The sequence below is a fragment of the Phocoena sinus genome, chromosome 13 (assembly GCF_008692025.1).
Source record: "Phocoena sinus isolate mPhoSin1 chromosome 13, mPhoSin1.pri, whole genome shotgun sequence".
NCBI lineage: Eukaryota > Metazoa > Chordata > Mammalia > Artiodactyla > Phocoenidae > Phocoena > Phocoena sinus.
Window position 1 is genome coordinate 35917732 of NC_045775.1, and position 26095 is coordinate 35943826.

Genomic DNA, 26095 nt, shown 5'->3' on the forward strand with positions numbered 1-26095 from the left:
GTAACATTTAAAATTTCATCCAGGGGCTTCCTGGTGGCGCAGTGGTTAAGAATCTGCCTGCCAATGCAGGGGACATGGGTTCGAGCCCTGGGCCGGGAAGATCCCACATGCCGCTGAGCAACTAAGCCCGTTCGCCACAACTACTAAGCCTGTGCTCTACAGCCTGTGAGCCACAACTACTGAAGCCCGCGTGCCACAACTACTGAAGCCCGTGCGCCTAGAGCCCGTGCTCTGCAACAAGAGAAGCCACCACAATGAGAAGCCTGCACACCGCAACTAAGTAGCCCCTGCTCGCCACACTAGAGAAAGCCCGTGTGCAGCAACAAAGACTTGGATAATTATCTGGATCTTCTAACTTAATCACATTTTCTTATTAAAGGAAAAGTTTAAAGTTCTATTTGGGGAAATAGTTTTAAAAGGGTGAAAAACAAAACAAAACCTCTTCTCTGCCCAAAGAGAGGAACAAAAACCCCTGTAAAAACCAACATGACATTTTCGTATCACAACCCATTAAATGTATGTAGGATTAACTGCTAAAGAACATTTTTTCTAAAAGCATGAAAAATGTCAATTCCATTATTACCCCCATGAATCTTTAACTTTGCTAGTGAGGTTAATAAAAATCAAGTTCTTATTTACTTCTACAGTAGTGATCTTCAACAAGGAATCTAGAAATGGTGGTATGAGAATCATCTCTAAATACCTCCCTTTGTGTGGATGTGTGTTGACATGGGTGGAAGGGTAGGAGGGTGGGGAAGATGGAAATGTGTATTTTTAACAAGCTTGCTAGGCCTTCTGTTTCACTATGTACTGGTAGAGTGTCACCTTCAAGTGTTGTTAACATTCAAATGAACTTATTTTTCACTTTTGCAACCAAGTGTTTCAATAAGGGCCTGGAATGTATGAATGAGAAAAGTTACCAACCGTGAAGCAAGTTTTATGAATTTGAAAATTTTGATAAATGTTGATTTAAGATTTAATTTAAAGCTAAAACATATTTTGTTAACATATAATTATTCCCTGATAGCTATAGAATAATCAGCAACTGGCATCGATACTTCCTCTGTAGTTGATACGGCTTCTAATACCCTAGTTTTATAAAAGGTGGGATTTGAGATAACGTTCCTTCCAGTATCCAATGGAGAAAAAGAAAGCTCGAAAATACTTACTTCTTTATTTGTGCCAAAGCAATGTTATTGATGAAAACCATACGGGAAAGTCCAATTGAATCTTCGAGTCCATTTACCAACTTCTGAATGTCTTGTATGCTTTCTGTATCACCCTTCAAGGCACATGCCTGAATAAGGCGGGTCACTGCTATCCTAGAAGGTATCTGCTCCAGATCCAAGGCTGTTTTTAGTGTTGTTAGAGCATCTACAATAGAAGAGCAGGTGACAGAGCTTTTTTTATATGAACCGTACTGACTTTAATGTGTTTTGAAAACTAGCTTTTAAATATGAGCACAAAATGACTATACACAAAAAGCTATGAATAATTTATTATATTACAGAAAATATTAATACTTTATGAGAAACCTAAAAAAAAATAAAGATTTATTTGACTGTAAGATATCAGAGACCAGAGAAATTTCTTCTTTAAGTCACAGAGAAAATGCAGATGTTACTGACAGAATGTGGATTCCATTCAGGGATAACATTTAGTGACTAATTTCAAAGAAGTTGACAAGTTCAGAGAAATATAAATAAGGAAAAATTCTAAAAATTAAAGGCCTTCCAAAAATATGTAACCTCTACCCACATTCATACTTTCCCAGATTTTACTACACTCAAAAGATTCATCATTATCAAAATCTTCTAATATCGCAAAGATTCTTTCTTGAAAACAATGTCTCTTTCTAATCCAAAAAGGACTGATCATACAAGAAGAGCAGCCAAACTGGAACACTCAACTTACACACTAACAAATTTATTTTACACGGTTACATATCTTGCAGATATTTTCTTACACTGATTTTTCGGAGAAAATAAAGCTCACCAGATTCCCAGGGAGAAACCCTTCAGGAGTTTCTTTCTTTTTTTTTTTTTTTTAAAGTATCATACTTACAAGTATGTGATTATGGATAAATATGGAATATCCTTCTGATTTACTGATTTAAGTGCCAGGGTAGCAAAATCATTATATTAAATAAAATGATGGACTGCAGGGAAATTGCAATACTTAGCACAACAATCACTGCTACCAAAGAAAACTTCATGGCTCTATAGAAATTAAAGCAGTGTAACCTATACAAAACTAAGACCCTCAAAGCAGCTTTCCAAATAACAGTCTATCTTTAACAGAAGAATGGGGAAAGGGTAATAAACACTCTATTAAAAGTGATACAGTAAAAGACATCATGAATTTAAGTATTTATTACTGAATAAACAATTTATTATTACTCCAAATCTACATTCTAAACCAGTGATTCTCAAATGGGGAAAAGGGAAAATAGGCAGCTTAGAAGGCATATTCAATAAAATTTTATAAATACACACGAACATACAGGAAACAAAAAATGTTATTTATACTACTTTAATAGTATTATCTATAGAAAATAAACTTGATAAAATTTTAACTGGTGGTCATACACAGATAATATGGAATATTTTTATTAGCCAAGAATATTGTCAGCCAGAAGGATCTTCCCACACCAGTGGATCAAATAGCAACAAAAATAAGATAACAATGGTGATGATAGTAACGCGCATTTACTGAGCTTTTACTACATTTGTTGAGCACTTACTACATGCCAGACACAGTATTAAGCAGTCACACTCACAACTACCCTCTGAGGTAAGTAACAAATTTATATGTGGGAAACTGAGGCACAGATAATTTAAATAATTTCCCCAAGGTCATACTGTTAAGACACCAACCCAAGAATCTAACCACCCCAGATCCTGCATCTATGGGTGCATGTGTGTGTGAAACAGTGGAGGATAGAGGAGAAGAGATCACTTTATGTCTATCCAAAGGGAGCATGGGACCTTGGAACCGAAATCATATTCCCATACAGGGCTGGACTTCTGGACAGTTCATGATTTACGGGACACCAAAAGCAGTATCCATCCACACCCCTCCCCAAGTCCTTATCATACTGTCACCTAATTTACTAGTAATATTGATTATATTGCAACTGTGTGATGTATCAGCTATTAATATTCCAGAACAGCATTTGAACTGGCTTTATTTTTCTTCCTGCTTTAGCTGGAATTGAGAAAAAGCAACCTGAATTTTTTTTTTTAATTGGGAGCTCTAGTCAGCCATGGAACAAAATAAGGAGATGTGGATAGTGCCAACAGCATTCCCGTCCTTGACAATGACCACAGTAGGTTAGTCCGTGGTGAGGCATTGGGAGGTGGGTTCATAGCTTCTACTCTCAACCAACCTCCAGGTGAACAGCTGAAAACAGATGTGAAATTATATCATAGTTTCTTGTTGTCTTCACAGGGTACCTAACATACAAGTGGGATAGCAGTCAAGTTAAACACTGATTAGATTCAGCTCAAAAATTAACTCCTTGAAATTAAAAAAGTGTTTTATTCTGATCTCCATGTCTACAAAATGTCATTTATAAAAGTGAACTTATTTATATGGGAGCAAGTTTAATTTTTCAATGTTTTAAAATTGTTTATCAGGGACTTCCTTGGAGGTGCAGTGGTTAAGACTCTGCACTTCCACTGCAGGGGGCGCGGGTTCAATCCCTGGTCAGGGAACTAAGATCCCACATGCTGCGTGTCGTGGCCAAAAAATAAAATTTCGAAAAGTAGAAAAAAATTGTTTCTAAATATCTACTTGCCAAAAAGCCTCTTCTATTGCAAAGAAAATGAAAGCTTTTAAAGTTTTAATAGCAAGCCCTACAACACTCAATTATGACTGAAGCTGTCTAACAGGCTGGTCCTGCCTGTAGAATACTGAGGCAGCAATTTTGCATAGGCAGAAATGATCACTTACATACTCAGTCCTAACCAGTTAGGAAGACATCCAAAGACCAATACCTCTAGGCATTAGAGGCAACATTAAAGCTGCACAATTAGCAACTTTCAGAGATGTGAAATTATTTTATAAGCATGCAAGTGAGGAGTATATACAGAGTGAGGAAAAAACTAGGCAATATATTTAACGGTTAAAGAGCTGTTTCAACCTTCCTTAAAGAGTTCCTAAGTGTCTTTTGTTGTATCGGCAAAACCATGGTGTTACTGTATCAACTAAAATTCAAATGTAAAATTAAATGTGAAAAGATGCTTATCTAAATTTAAGAGATTCATCATTTTTCCCCTTGGGAGCTCATTCATAAGACTATCCGATCCAAATCCATTCCTCTGCAAGCCCATAAACAGCCTCTACCAAACAAATGGCCTCATCCCAACCCTCCCCAAAGTCATCTCCACATTTTTCTGGTGTTATCCTCTTAATTCAAAAGCTCGAAACCCGAAACTCCAAACAAACACTGTATCTTACTGCTGTTGGTATTATGAACTATTAAAAAAGTATTAGATTAAGTTTTAAAAATCAATATTATAATCACTTGGTGCACAATCCCACACATTTAACACTCAATTTAACTCATTTGCTAACTCACATACAACCAACACAATATGCAAGAAACAACTGCTGGGAATTGTTTCAGATGCTCTAAAGTATGTTAATTTCCAAAGCCAAATGACTTGTGCTGTGAATTTTAACGCACTTGAAAGCCTGTACTTTCTCTCCTTCTGCAACACAAATTTTGCATGTCTGAAGAGCTGTGATTCATCTTAAGAAAACCCATCTTGTGTTAAATGGAATGGAAACTGGACTAAGTGGTCAAATGACATGTACATTCATATTCAAGCTGTATTATAAATGCATGTACAGTAATTTACGTCTCTCAGCTACCACAAAAGGCTCTTGATAAGCAGGTAATTTGCTAAATGGACTCCTTTATCCAAGTATTCGAAGGGCGTTACAAGAAAAATCTGCAGAGGCATTAATGTGACGTAAAGGTCAAGCATTGTGACATACCTTTCAAATAATCCCGCCTAACTTGCGTTATGATGAGGCGGCTGTTGGCAGCATCGTTCAGTGTGAAGCCCTTGATGTGGGTCTCAGCGCTAAAAGAAGCAGACATTTAGAAAGGAATTACTGACATGCTTCTGATACGATAATAAATGGTTGAGCACCAAGGTGAAATTATAAAAACTACTGTTCATATGTTAAAAATATTGCTGCAAAATATCGACCTGGAGACAGCTTTTGTGTTATCCTGTCAATGGTTATAGAAGGATAATTTTTTTTTGCATTCTGACAGATGACAAAGTTGGAAATGAGCAACAAAAGAAACAAAGTACAAGATTTTTTTTAAACAATCGGTTCAGATTCTTGAATGCTGACATATTAGATGACTAAAATAACTGCATGCCCTGCATTGTTCTGCTGTATCCTAAGCTGGATACTTTTTCCTCTTTTTTCTACACTCACCATAATTATAAAATGTAAAACTATTCTTTCGGCAACAAAAATGAGCATTTATTTTCAGCACTTTATATTTTAAATATAAACTAAAGCATATTACTAGCACCATATCATTTGGCTGATTAATTTTCAAATTTCTGTCATCTAGATACATACAATTTTTAAAAGTGAACATACTGCAGAACTAAAACCACTGCTACATTAAAATGTAAAATTTCACACAATCTTGTCCCAGCCTTAAATTTGAAACCCCCCAACTTTTTTTTTTTTTTCCCCGGTACGCGGGCCTCTCACTGTTGTGGCCTCTCCCGTAGCGGACCACAGGCTCCGGACGCGCAGGCTCAGCGGCCATGGTTCACGGGCCCAGCCGCTCTGCGGCATGTGGGATCTTCCCGGACCGGGGCACGAACCCGTGTCCCCTGCATCGGCAGGTGGACTCTCAACCATTGCACTACCAGGGAAGCCCAAACCCCCCCCAACTTTTTAAAACTCAAGAGCAAAAACTTGCTTTTCTTATGACTAAAACCTACATAATTAAAAAAAAAAAAAACGAAAGAAAGAAGAAGAACCCTAGCCAGAGATGATTTGTTTGCTACATGGTTTGCATATCTCCTGTGATGAAATTTCAGCATCCTTAATGCCCCTAGGCTTTATCTCCCGATTAGGAAATCTCCACAGGTCAAAAGGAGCAAAAGCAATTGCTGCCATTTGCCTTATCAAGCTCAGTGATGATCTTGCTGCCAACAACCTCGGCCTACCGACATGAACATCTAAGCTGAGCAGATTGCGAGAAAAGCAGGGTCACTGCTAAATTACTCTCGTCAATCCCAAGAAAATCCTCCAAAGACACCATGATGTGCCCATCCTCTCAGTCACTTTCGGCCTCTGAGGTTCCCCCCCTACTGTTCCTGGGGGAAGGATTTTTTTATCCCCCCAACGATCCTCTTAATCCCACCAAAGCACCCACTGCTCAGTTTGACTTTTTTCCTTTATCCCATCTGTCAAAGCTCTTAAGTCAAAAACTCATACATGAGACTATAAACTGCAGAAAATAAAGGATTTACTTCCTCAATCTTTAGCATGATTAAATAAACAAGCAGACACTATTAAAATTAAGCTCATTTCTTATGCCAACATTATTACATGTATTATACCATATTTACTTGAAAATATTACCTAAAATTCATTAAAACCATAAGGCAGCAAAACTTCTGACATCACACTTGATTGTCAAACCTTTTGAAAATCTCAAAACACAGAACATTTTTCTTTTAATAATCTCTTGCTATCTCAAGAAGGTGTGTATTCAATATACATTTGAAAGTGAGGATAAATAGGAAGAAAACTCTCCCCAGCTCTATTACATGCTGAACATATATTACACATGTAGAAACTGACCAATCACAACCAAAATATATTCCAAACTGGCAAAGGGAGAAAAACTACAGAAGGTACTGGTGATTCTGCAGTCTACTCATTCATACAATAAAATAAGAGAAGTTTACTTCTGAATCATAATTTTGATCTTTCCTTTTGGAAAAAAATCTAGTACAGAGATGTCAAATCAAACTTCCTTGTGATAATGAGAATATTCTTTACCCATGCTGTCCAATACGGTAGCCACCAGCTACATGTGGCTACTTGGCTACTGTGATGGAGGAGTGGAAACCTTAAGTATATTTAATTTTAATAATTTAAATTTAAGTGGACACTTATGGCTAGTGGCTACTGGACTGGACAGCACAGATTTTCTTTTCATTTTTAGAACTGCTAAAATAAAGGAAAAAAAATTGCAGAGTGAAGGGGTATCAATCTTTTAACTTACAATCAACTGCAAAAATTACTGTCTTAACCAAAGAAGATAGTATCACATGGAAAGTTTCATATTAGAGATTTCAGAGCTATGACTGGTCTATGGATTGTACTTATATAACACGCACATAGGACATTAGGCAGTGATTAGAATTTATCTTACTTTGGAAAACAAAAACCGGCCAATCCAGTAAAAACCATCAGTTATTAATTTAGCATTATTTTTAGACAGAATAAAATAAGAAGCTAGTAGGAACAAGAGAAAATGAAGTGCTATTCTTGAAAGATAAAGCAGAGCTAATCACCACAGGATTCTCAAATTTCCTAAGAATAGAGTTCAGTGTTAACAGAGATTTAAAATAACAATTCATAACCATTACTGCTCTATGAATAAGCAGTTCCCCTCCCTTGAAAGAATTCACTATACCTAAATTTTTATTTTGAAACACAAGGAAATGTTGTAATTCTAACTAAAAATGAAAGAAAGTCATTCTTTTTTTCTTTCAAAAATTTTAAAGGCATCTGTTACTTTTGAGGTTCCATTACTTGTTGGGAAGGTTAAGTAACCTTCTTATTCTTAAACTGCAGAAATCTCACTAGTAGTCATGTGAATCCGCAATACATTAGAGACAGCAAAGGTACAGCAAAAACAAAGACTGCATTAGTTCACAGAGAAAACAACTGCTCTTAAGATTGAACAGGTGGCATCATGTAGGTAACTGTAACAGACTGCTATTTATAGAGTATATTTATAGAGTAATAATAGAGTAGTAATGCCAGAATAATACTGGGGGTACCACCACTTGCTACAGTAGCTCATTTGGTCACACCATATTACAATAAAGATGCCTCTAAAAAAAAAAAGCAACAATTATTTTTCATTCTGATCACTGATGCAGAGCCAGAAGGGGAAGAGATGACCTAGTGGAACACTGGCAACGCTGGAACCAGGAAACAAATCCAGAGAAGTTATACGACATTCCTCCAGTAACAGAGAATTGGAACTCTTAACTTCCGCTTCTGAATTCCCAGTCCAGAGTTATTTTCAAAAGTACCCAATGTAGATCTAACCCAAGATACGATTCTTCATAGTCAGATATAACGTTTTATTGGTTCAAAGAAAAGGATGTGCACAGATCCCCAGATTAAGTGCCTCTGGGCATTCTAAAGCTTGGCATCTAGGAATCTCTTTGGACCCACACAACTACATGGGGAAGGCAGCTACAAAATACTCCTGGAAGATAACACAGGGGAAGATAAAAGTAACCTCAGGAGTACAGAAAGGTTTCATGAACATCTAGAGAGGGAGGGAAGAAAAGAAGATAAACCTACATTTTACAGGTTGTGGACATAAGTGTAAATAGAAGGGCTGTGCTTATAACCATCTTCTAGGTCAACAGCTTTCACACTTGTTTGATCAAGCTTCTCAGTCAGACATAGTAAGAAATGAGGTTTTACGGTACATACCAGTGCACTGATATACAGATGCACATATAACTGAAAGCAAATGTTCACAAAATATCTCTACTACATGGAATGCTTTGATATTTTCTATTCTATTTAACTAAAAAAGATGTTGATTCTGCCCCACTAAAGAGAGTCCATGATCCACTAACAGGTTATAAATGCAATCTGAAAAACTACTCTAGATCAGGGGTCTCCAGCAAGAGGTATGCACACTGTGTGAATGCTCTAAGGTGAGACAAGAAAATGTTTAAGTTTCTATTTTTAAATCTTATTCTCCAAAAAACTGCTATTTTTGGAGTATGCTCTATAATATACTTACATATCACATACTTACAGTAGTACAGCTCACTGATAATGGTATGTGATCAAAATGTTTAAGACGTGATCCTTGACTCACCTGGGGTGTTTAGTAAAATGCAGATTCCTGGGCCCCACGCCAGATCAGGTGAGTCAGAACCTTTGAGGTGGGTGGTGGGTTATCTGTTTATGCTACCAGAATGTGAGGCTCACCATTCTAGAACAAGCCCAATTAAAATGAAAGAATTATAATTTGTACTTTTGGGAAGTATTTCAGAGGTCTCTGTGACCAACCTCAGGACTAAAAGACTTGAAAAAGATTTGCTTCCATCTCCTCAGTTAATCATACCCAATTCTCAACACAAAATGTTCCTCTCTTTTTTCTGCCACCCTTTCCTCCCAAATCACTGTTGTTTCAAAACACCTTTGATAATTGTGGACAGTGTTTAGATAATAATTTTCCAAGAAAAGTAACTGTAGGAAAAAACCTGCACCTCCTGGATGACTTCAATGGTTATAGATGACAGGATGCTGTTCAATGTCACATTTTCCAAGTCACTAATTGAGGATGTACTGAGTATTCCAGAGAGGGATAATTTAATTAGCAACTGAGTAAAAACACAAATGAGACACAATGCATTAAAAACCTGAACTTAGAAGTCTCAGTGTGACCGTCCTATATCAAGACATAGAAGTGATTCAAGATCATAGATATATATGGTATATGTGTGTATCCATACATATATAGTACTTATGTGTATATATATGCATTATATACACTGTGTGTGTGTGTATATGTCAATAGATACAGGTATATTTCCACAGACAAGTACAGTCATACACAACGTATTTTTCAAAATGTACTGAAACATAAACAGTAAACACGGCCCTATGGTGCATAACTTTAACATAACACTAATATTAACGCCAGGTTTTCCAGTGAATTCCAAGAATGGCAAACATCCATTTTCTATTCAGGATTCTAATATTCCAAAAGTGCTGCGACTTAAAAATTTTGAAGGCCAAAAGTTAGCCAGGAGAGATTATTTCAAAACTTAGAATATACTAGGAAAAGGTCGACCTTTGCCATTGAAAATAAAGCTATTGACTCATCAACAGGACAGGTGTACCTTCCAGAGCAGGTGACCTTGATCTTCTCCTTTCTAGGCCCTTTCTGATTAATTACTTAACTTTGAATGTAACTCCTTGGGGATAAGACAACAGAGTCAGTTAACTGACACAACACCAGGGAAGAAAACTGTATTCTCGTTCTGATTAACAAAGTATTTTACTCTAGGGAACTAGCCAGAGACAAAACCACTACCGTCACTAACACCAATACCACTAAACAGATTACAAAACAAGAAGGGGAAAGAGAAAAGGTATTTAAAATGTGTTGAGTACCATATATTTTCTCTACTTCACTCTATCTCCTTCAATAACTAGACGAAATCATTAATGTAAGATTTATTATCATCTACTCATTATACAGAAGAAAAACTGAGGCTCAGAGATAGGAGGAAATTTTCCCACGAGCTTTCAAGTAAGATTCAAACCCTTGCCTAAGTTCAAAGCCCTTGATGTCTTCATGTATCAGGCTGCTTCCACCATAAAAGGTACACAGTTCGAGTTGCTGAACAAGAAACAGAATATGATTTAAAAAACTACTTTCCTATATATGAATAGAATACATGAGTTGTGAGGTTACATAAGGTAAAATAAAATATACTGCAGTGTGCAGGGCTAATAAAAGTTATATTTTTTTGTAGGTTAAAAACCCCCATAAAATTAGAAAAACATTTCATATAATTTTTGTGACTAGTTGAAGACAATTAAGCAACTGCTACTACAATACATCAGAAAAATCCTAATGATAGTTGATATTTAAGTGTGAGGTTTAATAGATGAACTAATACTTACAAATCTTTCACTTGCACTGCTTGTGTAGGATTATCCTTCATCAACAGTAAATTTATAAGACTGGCATAAGTTTCACTATTGAACACAACGTTTTGCTTTTTTGCTTTCAGGAAAATATTAAATGCATCTATGAAGGAAAAAAACAACAAAAAATGAGATGACATTATTCTGAAATGGCAAAAAAGGAGGGGGAAAAGCCCTAAAACAAAGCCCGAAACCCCCATATTTCTGCTTCTTTTAATACTCACTCACTATACCACTCTAGAGACACACACTGACCAAGCAAGCAGATGTTATCACTCTTCTAATCTTTAAAAAACAAAGTGACAGTTATGAAAACTACTACTTAATCCAAATGGATGGTACCAGAAAGGGCCTCGTTTTAAAATTATTTTTCATACTAGCTCTCTAAAGTCAATAAATTATTTTCATGCCAATAAAAACGAAAAAGAGCTCTTCTGAATTTGTTTATCAAAAGATGATCCCAGTTTCCAGCTTCAAAATAAATTGCAAAATGTGTGTTAAAGTCCAAACAAACCAGGGGTATAATTTAGATTGAGGGGAGCAAAAGATTCACTTTAAAGCGCTCCTGAATCCGTAAGTGGGTGGTTCCTGCGGTTAAGACTCCAACACAACAGCATTACAGTGAGTATAGCCTGTAATGCTAAAATTAGGAGATCAAATTATTTGGCTACGACAGGACTTATACAAAAACATACAATTTTCAAATATACAGATATCTAACAAGTAAACTAAGCAACATTTGTTTGACTGATTAACAGTTTTATTTCACTTGTTCACAATAACTGTCAGTGAATGAAAAGATGTTACCAAAAGAGAAGTAACTACACTTTTCAGTCACTTACTTTTCTGAAATAAAATTGCCTGGCTATAAACATCCAACTGAAACTACAATCCACACTCTGGTGTGTATAAACACATCACAATAAAGATGGGGCATAACTGAACTATCACATAAGAACTTTTATGGATATAAAGCTCCATGTAAAGAAATATAGAACACACAAATAGGAATGAACACGATATTAACGCTCAGAAGAACATTCTGAGCTACTTTGGAGGTTTCTAAACAAGCAGACATTATGCTTGTGTTTACATTACAAGTTAGGGGAGTTTGAATTAGCCCTTCAATTAAACTGAAGTGACAATATCAAAAACTTAGTTAACTTTCAAGTTAAATTCAGAGAAAACAAGAGAAAAAGGTTATGATCTTAATATTTGTATATTCACTAAGAAAAGATAGGATCTATCATTCAGTACATAATGCATATATTTTCCTTTTAATAGAGGTCAGAAGTTATGATGTACTGCAACTATTGGCTACATCCCAACAAGCGTATATAATAGTTCACTACTCTGCTGAATGAAAATACACAGTAAGTACAATTTGAATATTTAAGGTAACAAAATAACCTAGAAAAGCTTACTAGTGGTTTTCTAAAACTGTAGTCTTGAATTCAATTTTCAAAGTATTCATATTTTGCCAAGCATTCAATTCTGAGATATACACAAAAGTAACTCAAACCTCTGCAGAATTAACAGAATGAAACCAACTAGATAAATGTAAATTGTATATTGAAACTAGAAGAGGGGACTTCCCTGGTGGCACAGTGGTTAACAATCCGCCTGCCAAGGCAGGGGACATGGGTTCGAGCCCTGTTCCAGGAAGATCCCACATGCCACAGAGCAACTAAGCCTGTGCACCACTACTGAGCCTGCGCTCTAGAGCCCACGAGCCACAACTACTGAAGCCCGCGTGCCTAGAGCCCACGCTCTGAAACAAGAGAAGCCACTGCAATGAGAAGCCTGTGCACCGCGACGAAGAGTAGCCCCCGCTCGCCGCAAATAAAGCCAGCGCGCAGCAATGAAGACCCAACACAGCCAAAAAAAATAAATAAATTTATTTTTTTTAAAAATTAAAAAAAAACTAGAATAGGGGTATATCTTTACATTTATAATATACACTGCATTACATTTAGTTAGCTAGTTAAAATGTTTTTACTTAAATAAAAACAACAATTAAAAAAAGGCAATATATGGAGCTTTGGAATCTTTAAACAGGAAGTATACACTAACTTTACATTCATTTCAATCAAATCAAAATTCCATTAGAATATTTAAATAGTACTGATAATAATGAACTTTATATTTAGGTTTAAGAGATACATGGTGAAAGACTCAAGGATATATAGACTGAATATGCAACAAAGGAAAATGACTCAGAAAGAATAAAGTTACTCTGCAGTATTAAGAAAGCTTAAGAGCTTAGCTTAATTCCTCCTTCAGACACTTTATGTCAGTGTCACAAAATTTCTAGTTAAGAAATTAAAGGGTTTGGACTTCCCTGGTGGAGCAGTGGTTAAGAATCTGCCTGCCAATGCAGGGGACATGGGTTCGATCCCTGGTCCAGGAAGATCCCATATGCCACAGAGCAACTAAGCCCGTGTGCCACAACTACTGAGCCTGCGCTCTAGAGCTGGCGAGCCACAACTACTGAGCCCACGTGCCACAACTACTGAAGCTCACACACCTAGAGCCCGTGCTCTGCAACAAGAGAAGCCACCGCAACGAGAAGCCTGCGCGCCACAACGAAGAGTAGCCCCCGCTTGCCACAACTAGAGAAAAGCCAGTGCACACCAGAGAAGACCCAACACAGACATAAATAAATAAAATTAAATTAAAAATACAATATTAAAAAAAGAAATTAAAAGGTTCTATAAATTTCTAAATTGATAACGTTCTACTGAAGGGAGCTCAAAACTGTCAATACTAAAATGAAAAGAAAATCTGCTGCATAATGGTTAAATTATCATAAAGCATACTTGAAAATGTACACAAAAACTGGAGGAGTTAAAGGTAACAGTAGCAAAATTAACAAAAATGAAGGAAACAAAAGTAATATATGATCTGGGGAGAGTACAACGAAGTCTAAATGAAAACATCTAGAATGTGATAGGCAAGCTTGTATCAGAGGGCTCAAGATGGTCAAAGAAATTTTAAAGTAGTCACAATAGAGGTAGGCATACCTTCAGGTAAGTTTACTGCTGAAGAAAGGGAAGAAACGCAAGAAACAGGGCTCATGTCCTGCCTTCAACCTCGAGATACTGCTTAACACACACTAGTATGATGGTTAATGCCCTAATCATTTTTTGCTTTCACGTAAAAATATGTAACAAATACACTTGCCAAAAAATTAATGATAATGCTATTTTCAAAGTGTAATTTTTGAAAAATGCACTATTTTAGTTTTTACTATGAAAAATTTCAAATGTACAGAAAAATATAAAGAATAGTATAATAACCCCCTCCACGTACCCATCACCTACACCTAATAATTAACATTTTGCCAGATTTGTTTAACCATTTTTTTATGGCTTAAGTACTTTAAAATAAATTACAGAAATCTTGATTTTTTTCCCATTTCTCAATACTTCATTATAGATCTCAAAATTTGAGGACATTTTCCTATAAATCATAATGCTGTTATCGTATCTAATAAAATGAGTGATTCCTTAATGACCCACTACTCAGTCGATATTTAAATTTTCCCAATTGTCCCAAAATGTCTTTGTTAACTTAAAAAATGAAAGAAAATAATTAATATATACAATTTAAGTTCCATCTCTACCCGAGATCACTAATGATTTGTTGGGCTTAGATCCCATGTTGCTATCAGAAAGAAGACCCCAGTGTACACGTTTACCTTTGTCTTTCTTCCTGTGGCAGGCATTCAATAGCTCTTTCTGGAGACTAACTTCTACAGGTGAGGGTGATGAAGTCAGGGAATGTTTTTCATCCTCATACCACAACTTAAAAATAAAATTATTCAATTAAACAAAAAGTGGTAAACACAACAGTGACCTTTTCAGTGTAAAGCTGGGCTAATCTATAACCTAAAGTTATAGACAAACAACAAAATCTGTTATGCTTACAGTTAAAAACAAATTACCTCAGGTACGTCAAATGGAACCTCTTGGTTACTGTTCCTAAGGATTTCCGCTAATAACCTTAATGTCCTTCCACGAGGAATAATATTTTCTTCTTGCATTTTATTCCAGACAGCATCAGCTCTTTGCCAGTCACCATTCACTTCTGTAAAAATAAGCAGAAATTAATGAACGTACTCAATAGAATTCATGACAATATTCAGAACTATTTTTATTTGATGCTGAAGGAAGTATTCCAAACATTGCCTCCAGGGAAAGGACCAGGGTGATTGTGGACCAAAGGTAAGAAGACTTCTTTCTGTATACCTTTTTGTATCTTTTGAATTTTAAACCATAGAAATTACTTACCTATTAAAAAATAGAAAAAAAAATCCACACTTTATTAAGAACTTTGAAAATCATGTTGATACAAAGTTTACCTTTTTAAAGTAACTGAGAAATTGCCCACTGTTAAAATCAAAATCAGAAACAGGTAACAATTCAACTATGACCAGTAGACTTTGGAAAGACGATGGGATACACATATACAGTACAGTACAGAGCTGAAGGTCTAAAATGATTGAAAGTGTGCAAATGTATGATTTTTGTCAAAAGTGACAAATCAACAAACCTTTTTCCCTTAGTTAAGTAGGGAGAATTCTGTCTCTTCTGTCAACTTGAAGAATTTCTATGTCAGTGTGTAATAGATTTCTGATAATGCCCTCAGACTAAGTAAGATCACAGGAAGTTTACTGGAAAGAAATAGGCAGCTTCCTTCATAATGAAATATCTAGTTCCTTCTATGTGGTAACCTAGTCTTCACAAATAGCAAAGACTTAAGAATCAAGAACTTATTTTTAAACATTCTAACGGGTTTTGAAAAAAGAAAAGATCAAGCCATTTCTGCTTGTGAAAAACTAGAGCAAAATATGAAAAATGTCTTATGACACTAAATTCAATATACCTATTAGGCACAAAGAAGTATTATTTTAAATGTGGCCTTTTAAAAAAAATTTGCTAATATGAATATCTTAATGGTGTATGGTCAGCTCCAGGAAGAGGGTGTGTTTCAGGACACAAATGTTCCAGAAAACATGAGTAAATTTGTTTCTCAAAAATACCAAAATACTAAAACACATGGAATTTTCCTAGATTTCCCTCCCACCCTAAAACTGAAAAGCTAAGCTTTTTGATAACTGACTCCTGGAAGTAAAAAACTCAAAGAACAAAAACAAAACACATTCACAGTCCATCAGAAACCTGCAATAAAGAAAAAGATAACAAGCAGAGGCAGAGAATTTCCCAGGGGTCATACAAAGATTGCAGCCCAAACTTTCATAAGGAATATGCTGAAAGGTGGCCCAAACAGTAGAAATTAACCTAAAGTTCAGAGTGATTTTATACATACTTTGACAATAAAAATCAGCCTAATATAAAACCCTTATTAAATTTACAATCAATTTTCAAAGCAAGACTCTCATAAGATAATTATGCTTTTCCTTCATTAAAATGTTCTCATGTAATGTAAAATGCAAGAGTAATTTTTCAAGTATGTTAATGTATAAAACTTTATACATAAAGGTTATCAAATACACTTTAATTTATTTGATTAAATAAAAAACAAAAACCCAAGCCCCCAAATCTTTAATTCTGTAGAAGGGGAAAGGGGAACCACTTTTGTTCTGTGCCAAAGAGTACTATGGACTGTGGGGGACACAGGGAAGATTTCCAAGTGCTGGGAACAGCCCTGCTAAGGTGTTTTTTAAAGAGATTAATTTTTAAGCTAACATAACTATTATGTTATGTGAAGAGGTGGATGAGGTACAACTCTGCCTTCAGAATGAAAGAACTCTGGGAAGGTAATTCTTTTTAAAAAAGCACAAACTATATGAAAAGCTTCTACTTTGGGAGAACAAGATATAACAGAGATGCACCTATTCAAATGGACTAGCAGCTTGTAACAAGAAAATTTTTTCAAAATACAGGTGAGAACTAAGTGCATACAGCATAAAACAACTGAGATATAGACACTTTTTTTTTTGGAAAAAAAAAAATCTTGGAAATGTACCTGGATCACAGAATACATAACAAAAATTTGAGGCAATCAAACTAGTCAGTGCCAAAATCTGCAGCCGTGCTCTCACGAAGGCACAGAAGGGCCATGCCTCTCTTTCATAGTATCCCTCTGGGGCTTAAAATTCCTTCAACCAAGACAACAATCATACTTGTTATTTGAAGAATCAAACAGCCACAAACCTGGGCTGTGACCAGGGAATGGACACTCCCTCAATAATTCCATCACTTTCCTGGAACTCACCGTGTCCTCTTTAAAGAATAAGAGCACTGACTACTAAATGATTTGAGAACTCTTAAGCAATAAAACCAAAGATTTTTGACACTATCAGTGAATTTTACAGGAACAGACATAGTTATGGGGCTTCATTTATGGCTATTTGACCAGTGTGCAACAACAGCTGGCACTTCACATGGGGTTTCTATGGTATTTAAACTAAGAGATGAAGATTTCTAGAGATCAGTATTTTAATTACAAAGCTGATAAATTTTTACATATTACTGATAGGATGGGGCAATTTCTAAATTCCCCATGTGTCAATCACCTGATAATGGTCTCTAAATATCATTCCCCTCTAAAATAAGGACTCCAGGTTTGGGACAGGAATTATGCCACGTACGCCTGGATGGTCTTGTTTGGCCTGAAAATAAGGACCTATCAAAGACTAATGGGGTTATGACCCAGCAATCCCACTACTGGGCATATACCCTGAGAAAACCATAATTCAAAGAGTCATGCACCACAAAGTTCATTGCAGCTCTATTTACAATAGCCAGGATATAGAAGGAACCTAAGTGTCCATCGACAGATGAATGGATAAAGAAGATGGGGCACATATATACAATGGAATATTAGCCATAAAAAGAAACAAAATGGAGTTATTTATAGTGAGGTGGATGGACCTAGAGTCGGTCATACAGAGTGAAGTAAATCAGAAAGAGAAAGACAAATACTGCATGCTAACAGATATATATGGAATCTAGAAAAAAAAAAAGAAGGTTCTGAAGAACCTAGGGGCAGGACAGGAATAAAGACGCAGACATAGAGAATGGACTTGAGGAGATGGGGAGAGGGAAGGGTAAGCTGGGACAAAGTGAGAGAGTGGCAGTGACATATATACACTACCAGATGTAAAACAGATAGCTAGTGGGAAGCAGCTGCATTGCACAGGGAGATCAGCTCTGTGCTCTGTGACCACCTAGAAGGGTTGTGATAGGGAGGGTGGGAGGGAGACGCAAGAGGAAGGGGATATGGGGATATATGTATACGTATAGCTGATTCACTTTGTTATACAGCTAACACAACAAAGTAAAGCAATTATACTCCAATAAAGATGTTAAAAAAAATTTTTTTTTAAAAAAGGTATTTCGGGCTTCCCTGGTGGCGCAGTGGCTGAGTCCGCCTGCCGATGCAGGGGACACGGGTTCGTGCCCTGGTCCGGGAAGATCCCACATGCTGCGGAGCAGCTGGGCCTGTGAGCCATGGCCGCTGAGCCTGTGTGTCAGGAGCCTGTGCTCCACAACGGGAGAGGCCACAACAGTGAGAGGCCCGCCTACCGCAAAAAAAAAAAAAAAAAAAAAAAAAAGGTATTTCAGGAAAAAAAACCCAACATACTAATGGGGTATGTCAAATGACACAGGAGCTGATGCAACGGGGTTCCCAGTGGCCAAAGATGGGACAATTTGAGCACCCAAAAGAATAATGGCTGCGACAAACTGAAACACAAATATACAAAAAAAAATTAATAAACTCATTAAAAAAATTTTAATTATCAACTTAGGAGGTTCCAGGGACACCAGCACTTGAAGCTGGTAATTAAAGGGAGAAAAGGCAGGGCTTCTCAGTAGCGCAGTGGTTGAGAATCCGCCTGCCAATGCAGGTGACATGGGTTCAAGACCTGGTCCAGGAAGATCCCACGTGCCACCGAGCAACTAAGCCCGTGTGCCACAACTACTGAGCCTGCACTCTAGAGAGCCCGTGTGCCTAGAGTCCGTGTTCCACAACAAGAGGAGCCACCGCAATGAGAAGCCCACACACTGCAACGAAGAGTAGCCCCCGCTCGCCACAACTAGAGAAAAGCCCACGCGCAGCAAAGACCCAACACAGCCATTAATAAATAAATTAATTAAAAGAAAAAAGAGGAGAAAAAGTAAGTATATATCTTTTCCTGTGAATTTATTTCATAATAATTTTTAAAAAGCCACAGGACACAGAGCATGAAACATGTAGAGCATTAAACAATCAAAATAATAGGTGTATATGTAAAAAAAATACATGGATAGAAATGTAGAGAGAATTAATTGGAAGGATGGACACTTACAAGTGCACTCTAAGGTGTGGACGCACAATGACATTTCCAAATTTTGCTCTGTACACTACTGCACTGCTTGAATCTTCAGTAATTTAGAATATATTCATGTTGTATTTGTGTAATACTGGAGGGGGGGAAAAAGACCACACAGTGTGAAAAGAAATGTCAGTGGTCATAAGTACTTGAAGAAAATAGCACGTAAATAACTTCTTAGGATAAAGGCTCAGGTTTTAGATGTTGGGGTTTTAAAAACAGATTCAAAGAATTTTTATTACAAAATTATGAATGTAAGACAGCTTTAGTTTTGGCTACAGTACTGTATGTATACAAAGAATAAACTATCTTTACTTTGTATATGTAAAGAAACTGAAGTGTTTCAAATATAAGAAAATGGTTAAGAAGGTGAAAATACTGTCATTTAGAAATAAAATATTCCTTATAGTATTGTCATTTAGAAATAATAGTACATATGCAGGTGAGGGAGTTGTTTCATTCATGTAATGTTTAGGAACTAATTTTACAAGACTATCACAATGAAAGGTCAAAATGTATTAGAAAGGATAGAACTGAAGTTTGAATTACAGCTGATTCTTGTAACAGACCACCTATGAACATCATATATGAACAAGTAGAAAATGAAAACAGGTTTAGGTCAGCTAGTATTTAAAGGGATGAAAAGAGTTACATTTGCTATTCCTTAATCTAGATTATAGTCATATGGATGCTGCTGTCATAAACCATGGAGCAATGTATCTTTGTCTTGTACATGTTTCTGTAGTATGTTGTAATTCACAACAAAATAAGTGTGTATACCTGTGTGAAAGGTACTGTTTTAAAATAAACAAGCAAAACTGCTCTTTAACAAATAAACCCAAATAATTAAATGAACTCCTTTCAAGGGTGAAAATTACATCATGAAAAAGAATGAGCTCATAAAAAATTCCAATAGGTGAAACAAATCGTTTTCTCAGAAATCCACAATCTAAAACATGGATTTTTTTTCATGTGTTACAGGGCCACATTTCATATGTCATTCCATACTATATGTTCCTTTTCAAATAAATTGAGTCCACAGTGCTTTATTTAACATATTTAAGTAGTGGTCCAAGTCAGAGGGCAACACAGAGGGGGCCAGGTCTCAGGAGGAGAAACCTTACTTTTTCTTCAGAAAGGGAAGGATCAGGGTTATCACAACCACATTATTGATTTATAGCAGTATAGAAGTTGGGAAGTAAACAAACTGGGTTAAAAAGTATACTTCCCTATAATGATTCCTCCAGCTTCCAGTTCCAGGAGAGGCCACCTTCATGTTACCTCAGCCTCAGAGGCTCCTCAGCTAAGGAGAGGAGAGAGCCTCAGACTATTGGCTCAAATACAGAGCTGGAAGCGGGGTGTCCATCAGAACAGACAGAGGGGATTAAAGAAAAGAAAAGGGTAATAAACCTCAGAGTTTATAAGAGTTCCTGCTTATCCCTAAAGGAAATTTTAAGATGAACTTCAAAGCTGTTTTTTCTTTTCTTTCTTTTTAAAAAAGCAACAACAAAAGGTCATCTGCAGAGGAGAAGGAAGTCCGTAAGGCTGGCTGCCTCTCATCCTTCCCTGGACTACCGCTGTACCTCATGCATCCTTACAGCTGTTCTTTCACCCCAAGGTATTCTCAGTGTTGGTTCAGGTCTAACTCTTCTGAGCACTACCTTTCTATCTGCAGTGCCTACCTCAACGGCTAGCACAGTAAGGGCTTCAGAGTTTTTCTGAACGAAAGTTTATATAGTCTTCTTATGGGAATGATTTTAAAGGCTTAGATTCATCTGGACATATAAGTTTAGTATTTTTTTTTTTTAGTTTGCATAAAATTAGAATTTAAAAAAAAAATTAGAATTTAAGCAAGAAACAGTTCTTCAAAAGTAAGAAAAAGCAGGGGAAGGAGGGAGAATCAGCACTCAAATACAGGTTATAATCCACTGATTAAGGACTAAATACCTAAAACCTAAGTTTTTAAATTCTACACATTCAACAACAACCTGAGCATTGTGTGCCAGAATCTGATCATATTCAAGCCAAAGTTTTAAGAATTACGTTGTGGTATGTCAATGCAACCAACAAATGAAATGTAAATTTTACAGCAAGTCTTATTTTACATACACCATCAAGATGTAAGACAAAGCTTCCAATGACAATAAACACAAGTTCAAAAAGACAAATAAAATCACCTTATTCATTGCTGTCTGTGTTTGGTGAAGGAAAACTTCCCAAAAGAAAAAGAGAAGAAGAAATCTAGATCAAATATCTATGAAGAAAAAGAAGGAAGGAAAGGAAGGAAGAAAGGTCACTGACTATTCTAAGTATTGTTCCTCTCTACCCAAATACCCTAAGAGACTGCACAGTCCTAGAGTACTGTTTGACAATAGAGGTCAAACGTTTCAGAAAAGTTCATCACTTTTAACCCTTAATAAAAACACAAATTCAGCCTACGGAAACAATTAAGGGTGTTAACAAATATTAGATGCAAAGATGACTAATGTAGTGTTATTTTATAATATGGAAAACTGAAATCTATTCACTCGTCTAGCAGTAGGAGACTGGCTAAGTAAATTCTAGTATATCTGTTCAATGTAGCCATTTGTAGGTGAAAAAATGTAGAAAAACATTTTTAATATAGAACTGAGTCAAAACTATATTATAATACAATCACATTTTAAAAAGCAATTGTTCAGCAATGAGTTTGTATCAATATGCACTTTTCTGGAAAAAGATCTATATACATGAACATGTCAATGATTACCTATTCATAGAAGTGACTAATAAATCTACTAAAGAAATTAAATTAAAAGAAAACAAAGAATAGTCTCTCAAAAACTCCTATTAAATTCTGTGGCTCTGATGAAGATTTTTCTCACCTTCTCATTATTGCAGCAAGAATGTCAGAAATTATGAAGATTGTAGGGTATCTAGTGATACAATATAACATTTTGTGAGAAAATTCAATCTGGCCTCTACGTGAGCCTCTGTTTAAGACTCCACATTTGACAACCCCTGGAGCTTCCTCACAGCCTGATATTCCTTTCTGGCCACTGCCTTCCATAGAATAAATGTCTCAAAATGAAAACACGAGGAATAGTCAGCTTACTTACTGTATAGTTTTAGCAGACTGTAGTATAGCTGGTCTCTATCACACTCAAATAGCTTCTGTGTCAGCTCCACTAATTTTTCTAGAGTTTCAACCTTAAAAATAAGATTAACAGATGGATCTAGATTGTGTAAGGACATTTTATAGTTGACAAATCACAGTTGAATAATCCTTCAAATTAACTTTACCCAAAGGGCAGATTAACTTCACTTCAAAAGTTAAAGGACTGAGCACAACTTCGTAAATGTACTTAATGCCACTAAACTGTACACTTAAAAATAGCTAAAATGATAAACTTGATGTTATATGTATTTTATCATAATTTTTTTAAAATGTTAAGTTAAAGGGCTAAAGGACACTTTGGAGTCAATAACATACATGAATAATTATCTAGTTGAGGGAACCTCCACAAAGGAGCATTCTGTAGAATTCAAAGGTATTTAGGGTGGAGGACTCAGTGAGTATATCTGTATTTGTTCATAGGAATATTCCTCTACCCAAACTTTAAACTCCTCTTTCCCTGTGGCTTTTTCTTGGCAGGATGTGAACAGATATCTGTGCTGGAGTAGAGGTAAAGTAGAAACTCCAATGGGCTCCCATCAAGTGACTCCTCTGGTCACTAATGACTGAAGCAGATTTAAATTGCCAAAGAAACATTAGCTGGCTCAAACCAACAAGTAGAATAAAGCAAGCTAAAATCTTCAGAGCCCAAGTTAAAATTTTTAGGGATTCCACTGGACCTCAGAAACCAGAATTAAGCTATTGCTTATTTGGAAAACAACCAAGATAAGCAATGCTGCATCACCTGAACTCCCCAAACGCTCACAGGCCATGTAGGACACTTGCTTTCTACTCACAGTTTTAGGTGAGTGAGACCAGAAATTAAACACAAACCTGGTTACTTGCAATACATCTATCACAAAACCACTGAAGTCTTGTAGGCCGAGCTCTAATGCCTGGAGTCTGTAAAATAAAATAATCATACAGCACACAGGTAAGGCTTTAGCTAAATGTTAATTTTCCCTCAAAGACAAATAGTTTTCCTTCTAATGACCCTGCTTCCTCCCTGACAAATGTATATACTAAAAGAAACCTATAACTTAATCCCACAGTTATCAAAGACCTTTAGGATTAGAACAAACTATACTTAACCAGTGTCTAGAAGATTCAGGTTATTTCAAAACGTTACTTTGTAGGTCAATTTTCATTCCATAAATCTTTAATTATTAAAAATGGCTAAGCTTTCTGTAGCTCAAAAAGAAACCTTGAAATGATGGACTAAAAAACTCCAAAATATGTCAAATTAAACACACACACACACACACACACACACACACACACACACACACACACACCTTCAGAGATCCCAATAGATTCAGGAAGCAAAAACTATTAATATGTTATGTTGACTTATTAACAATTGTCACAATGATAAAACCAATGGCTTTTAAAGAAACATGCTTTGTAAAAATCAGTGATAAAAGTATTGATTACCACACATTTGCCTAGTATCTAAAACTAAACGTTTAAAGAGCTAAGTACTAAAAACAAGCTAAGTACTTAAAATTAGTTCATAGTCTTAGTTTATTTCAGTAATTGCGATGTGTGTTATAGCCTCAATTAGGAATTACTAAGGTTTAGTCAATAACTCTGGCTTCAAAACAATTACTTTACAATTCTGGATACTGAAATAAAAGACAAACCACTTCACATATAATTCCAAGGATCTGTCACTCTACTTCCAGTATTTTCATCATCTGTAATAGGGCTTCCCTATTAAAGACTACATTTCCCAGCATTATGATAAGAAAACAACATACTCGTTACCCTGGTTGCTCCAGTCCAGAGGACGTACATTTACTGCTTTCTCCACTCAGTTTTGTGGACGACACCAGGCAACCCTCACATCTGATATCTTATTTATAAGTCCTCATTACTTTTTTTGTGTGTGTGTGGAACGCGGGCCTCTCACTGTTGTGGCCTCTCCCGTTGCGGAGCACGGGCTCTGGACACGCAGGCTCAGCGGTCATGGCTCACGGGCCCAGCCGCTCCGCGGCATGTGGGATCTTCCTGGACTGGAGCATGAACCCGTGTCTCCTGCATTGGCAGGCGGACTCTCAACCACTGTGCCACCAGGGAAGCCCCCTCATTACTTTTTATTTCTTAAAAATAGTATTGTAGGGACTTCCCTGGTGGTGCAGTGGTTAAGAATCCACCTGCTAATGCACGGGACATAGGTTTGAGCCCTGGTCCGGGAAGATCCCACATGCCGCGGAGCAACTAGGCCCGTGCACCACAACTACTGAGGCTGCGCTCTAGAGCCTGCACACCACAACTACTGAGCCCACGTGCTATAACTACTGAAGCCCATGCACCTAGAGCCCGTGCTCCGCAACAAGAGAAGCCACCGCAATGAGAAGCCCGCGCACCACAACGAAGAATAGCCCCCACTCGCTGCAACTAGAGAAAGCTTGTGCACAGCAACGAAGCCCCAATGCAGTCAAAAATAAATTAAATAAACTTTAAAAAATAGTATTGTACAATGTTAAATTAAAAACTGACACAAGAACTAACATCTCAGAGCTTTGGTAGAATGACAGAAAAATTGGTACAGAAGAAGTTGTATAAGTGTTCTCATTCTAACTGTGCAAGTACCCACATTTTGCGATACACGAAATAAATGTTGAATAATTAACTGTTGATCTATATTCTCAAACACCATTAATATTTACATTTGTACACAATTTCTACTCAAGTATTTTCTCACATTATCTGTTTTGTTTCACATGCATTACATTGAAAATGAAGCCAACATCAAATGTATACAAAAAGCCCTTGAAAAAATACTAGATAATCCTCTTTAGAACATGGCAAAATGCAAGAGCTACATTCACTTATAACTTTCAATATTATGTCTCATCCAAATGCCAATGATCTGACTAGCACAACTTTTATGGCAAACTCTTCCTTTTTGTGGCTGATTAATCTGCCTGTCACTGGCAGGACAACTGACTTATACGGCAGTTGTGTGCTTCATTTTGAAATTGAGAACTGTTTTCAAAAATAAATCTCAATCATCAAAATAACATCTAGGTCAGATTAACTAAATCTCCTAGGCTTCTGTAATAGTCTACATTTCTGGCTTATCTCTTAACATCTTATTGAATTTTAAACACTGCAAATTTAAAGTAAAAATGAAAAACATAATAAAACATGCAGAAGAATAGAATTTTAATTGGGATGCTAAATGTAACTTATCCAAAACCAGTTACTGCTTAATTAAAACAATGAACTCAACTCTTAATTTTTCCTGTTTTTGTTACATACAATCTATTTAATAGACAGTGAGGATAAAGTAATTACTGTAATTAAAAAAAAAAAAAAGGGACTTCCCTGATGGCTCAGTGGTTAAGAATCCACCTGCCAATGGAGGGGACATGTGTTTGATGCCTGATCCGGGAAGATGCCACATGCCACGGAGCAACTAAGCCCATGCACCACAACTACTGAAGCCCGTGTGCCCTAGAGCCCGTGCGCCGCAACTCCTGAGCCCATGCGCCTAGAGCCCGTGCTCTGCAACAAGAGAAGCCACCTCAATGAGATGCCTGCAATGAAGAGTAGCCACCACTTGCCACAGCTAGAGAAAGCCCGCATGCAGCAATGAAGACCCAATGCAAGCAAAAATA

At 36.5% G+C, this 26095-nt stretch overlaps 1 protein-coding gene across 3 annotated transcripts in view; it reads right to left on the bottom strand.

The window, feature by feature from the left end:
* Positions 1–26095, bottom strand: part of LRPPRC (leucine rich pentatricopeptide repeat containing) — a 106691-nt gene that overhangs the window by 11231 nt on the left and 69365 nt on the right. For all 3 annotated transcript variants that reach the window (XR_004352827.1, XM_032652712.1, XM_032652711.1), the window contains 7 exons: positions 23304–23372; positions 22414–22504; positions 14921–15063; positions 14675–14780; positions 10951–11077; positions 5005–5093; positions 1170–1374 (listed from right to left, as the gene is read on the bottom strand). Coding sequence is in view for 2 of the 3 variants with exons in the window: in XM_032652712.1 (XP_032508603.1) it covers positions 1170–1374; positions 5005–5093; positions 10951–11077; positions 14675–14780; positions 14921–15063; positions 22414–22504; positions 23304–23372 (830 nt within the window). In the remaining variant the exon portion in view is untranslated. The remainder of the gene's footprint in view (positions 1–1169; positions 1375–5004; positions 5094–10950; positions 11078–14674; positions 14781–14920; positions 15064–22413; positions 22505–23303; positions 23373–26095) is intronic.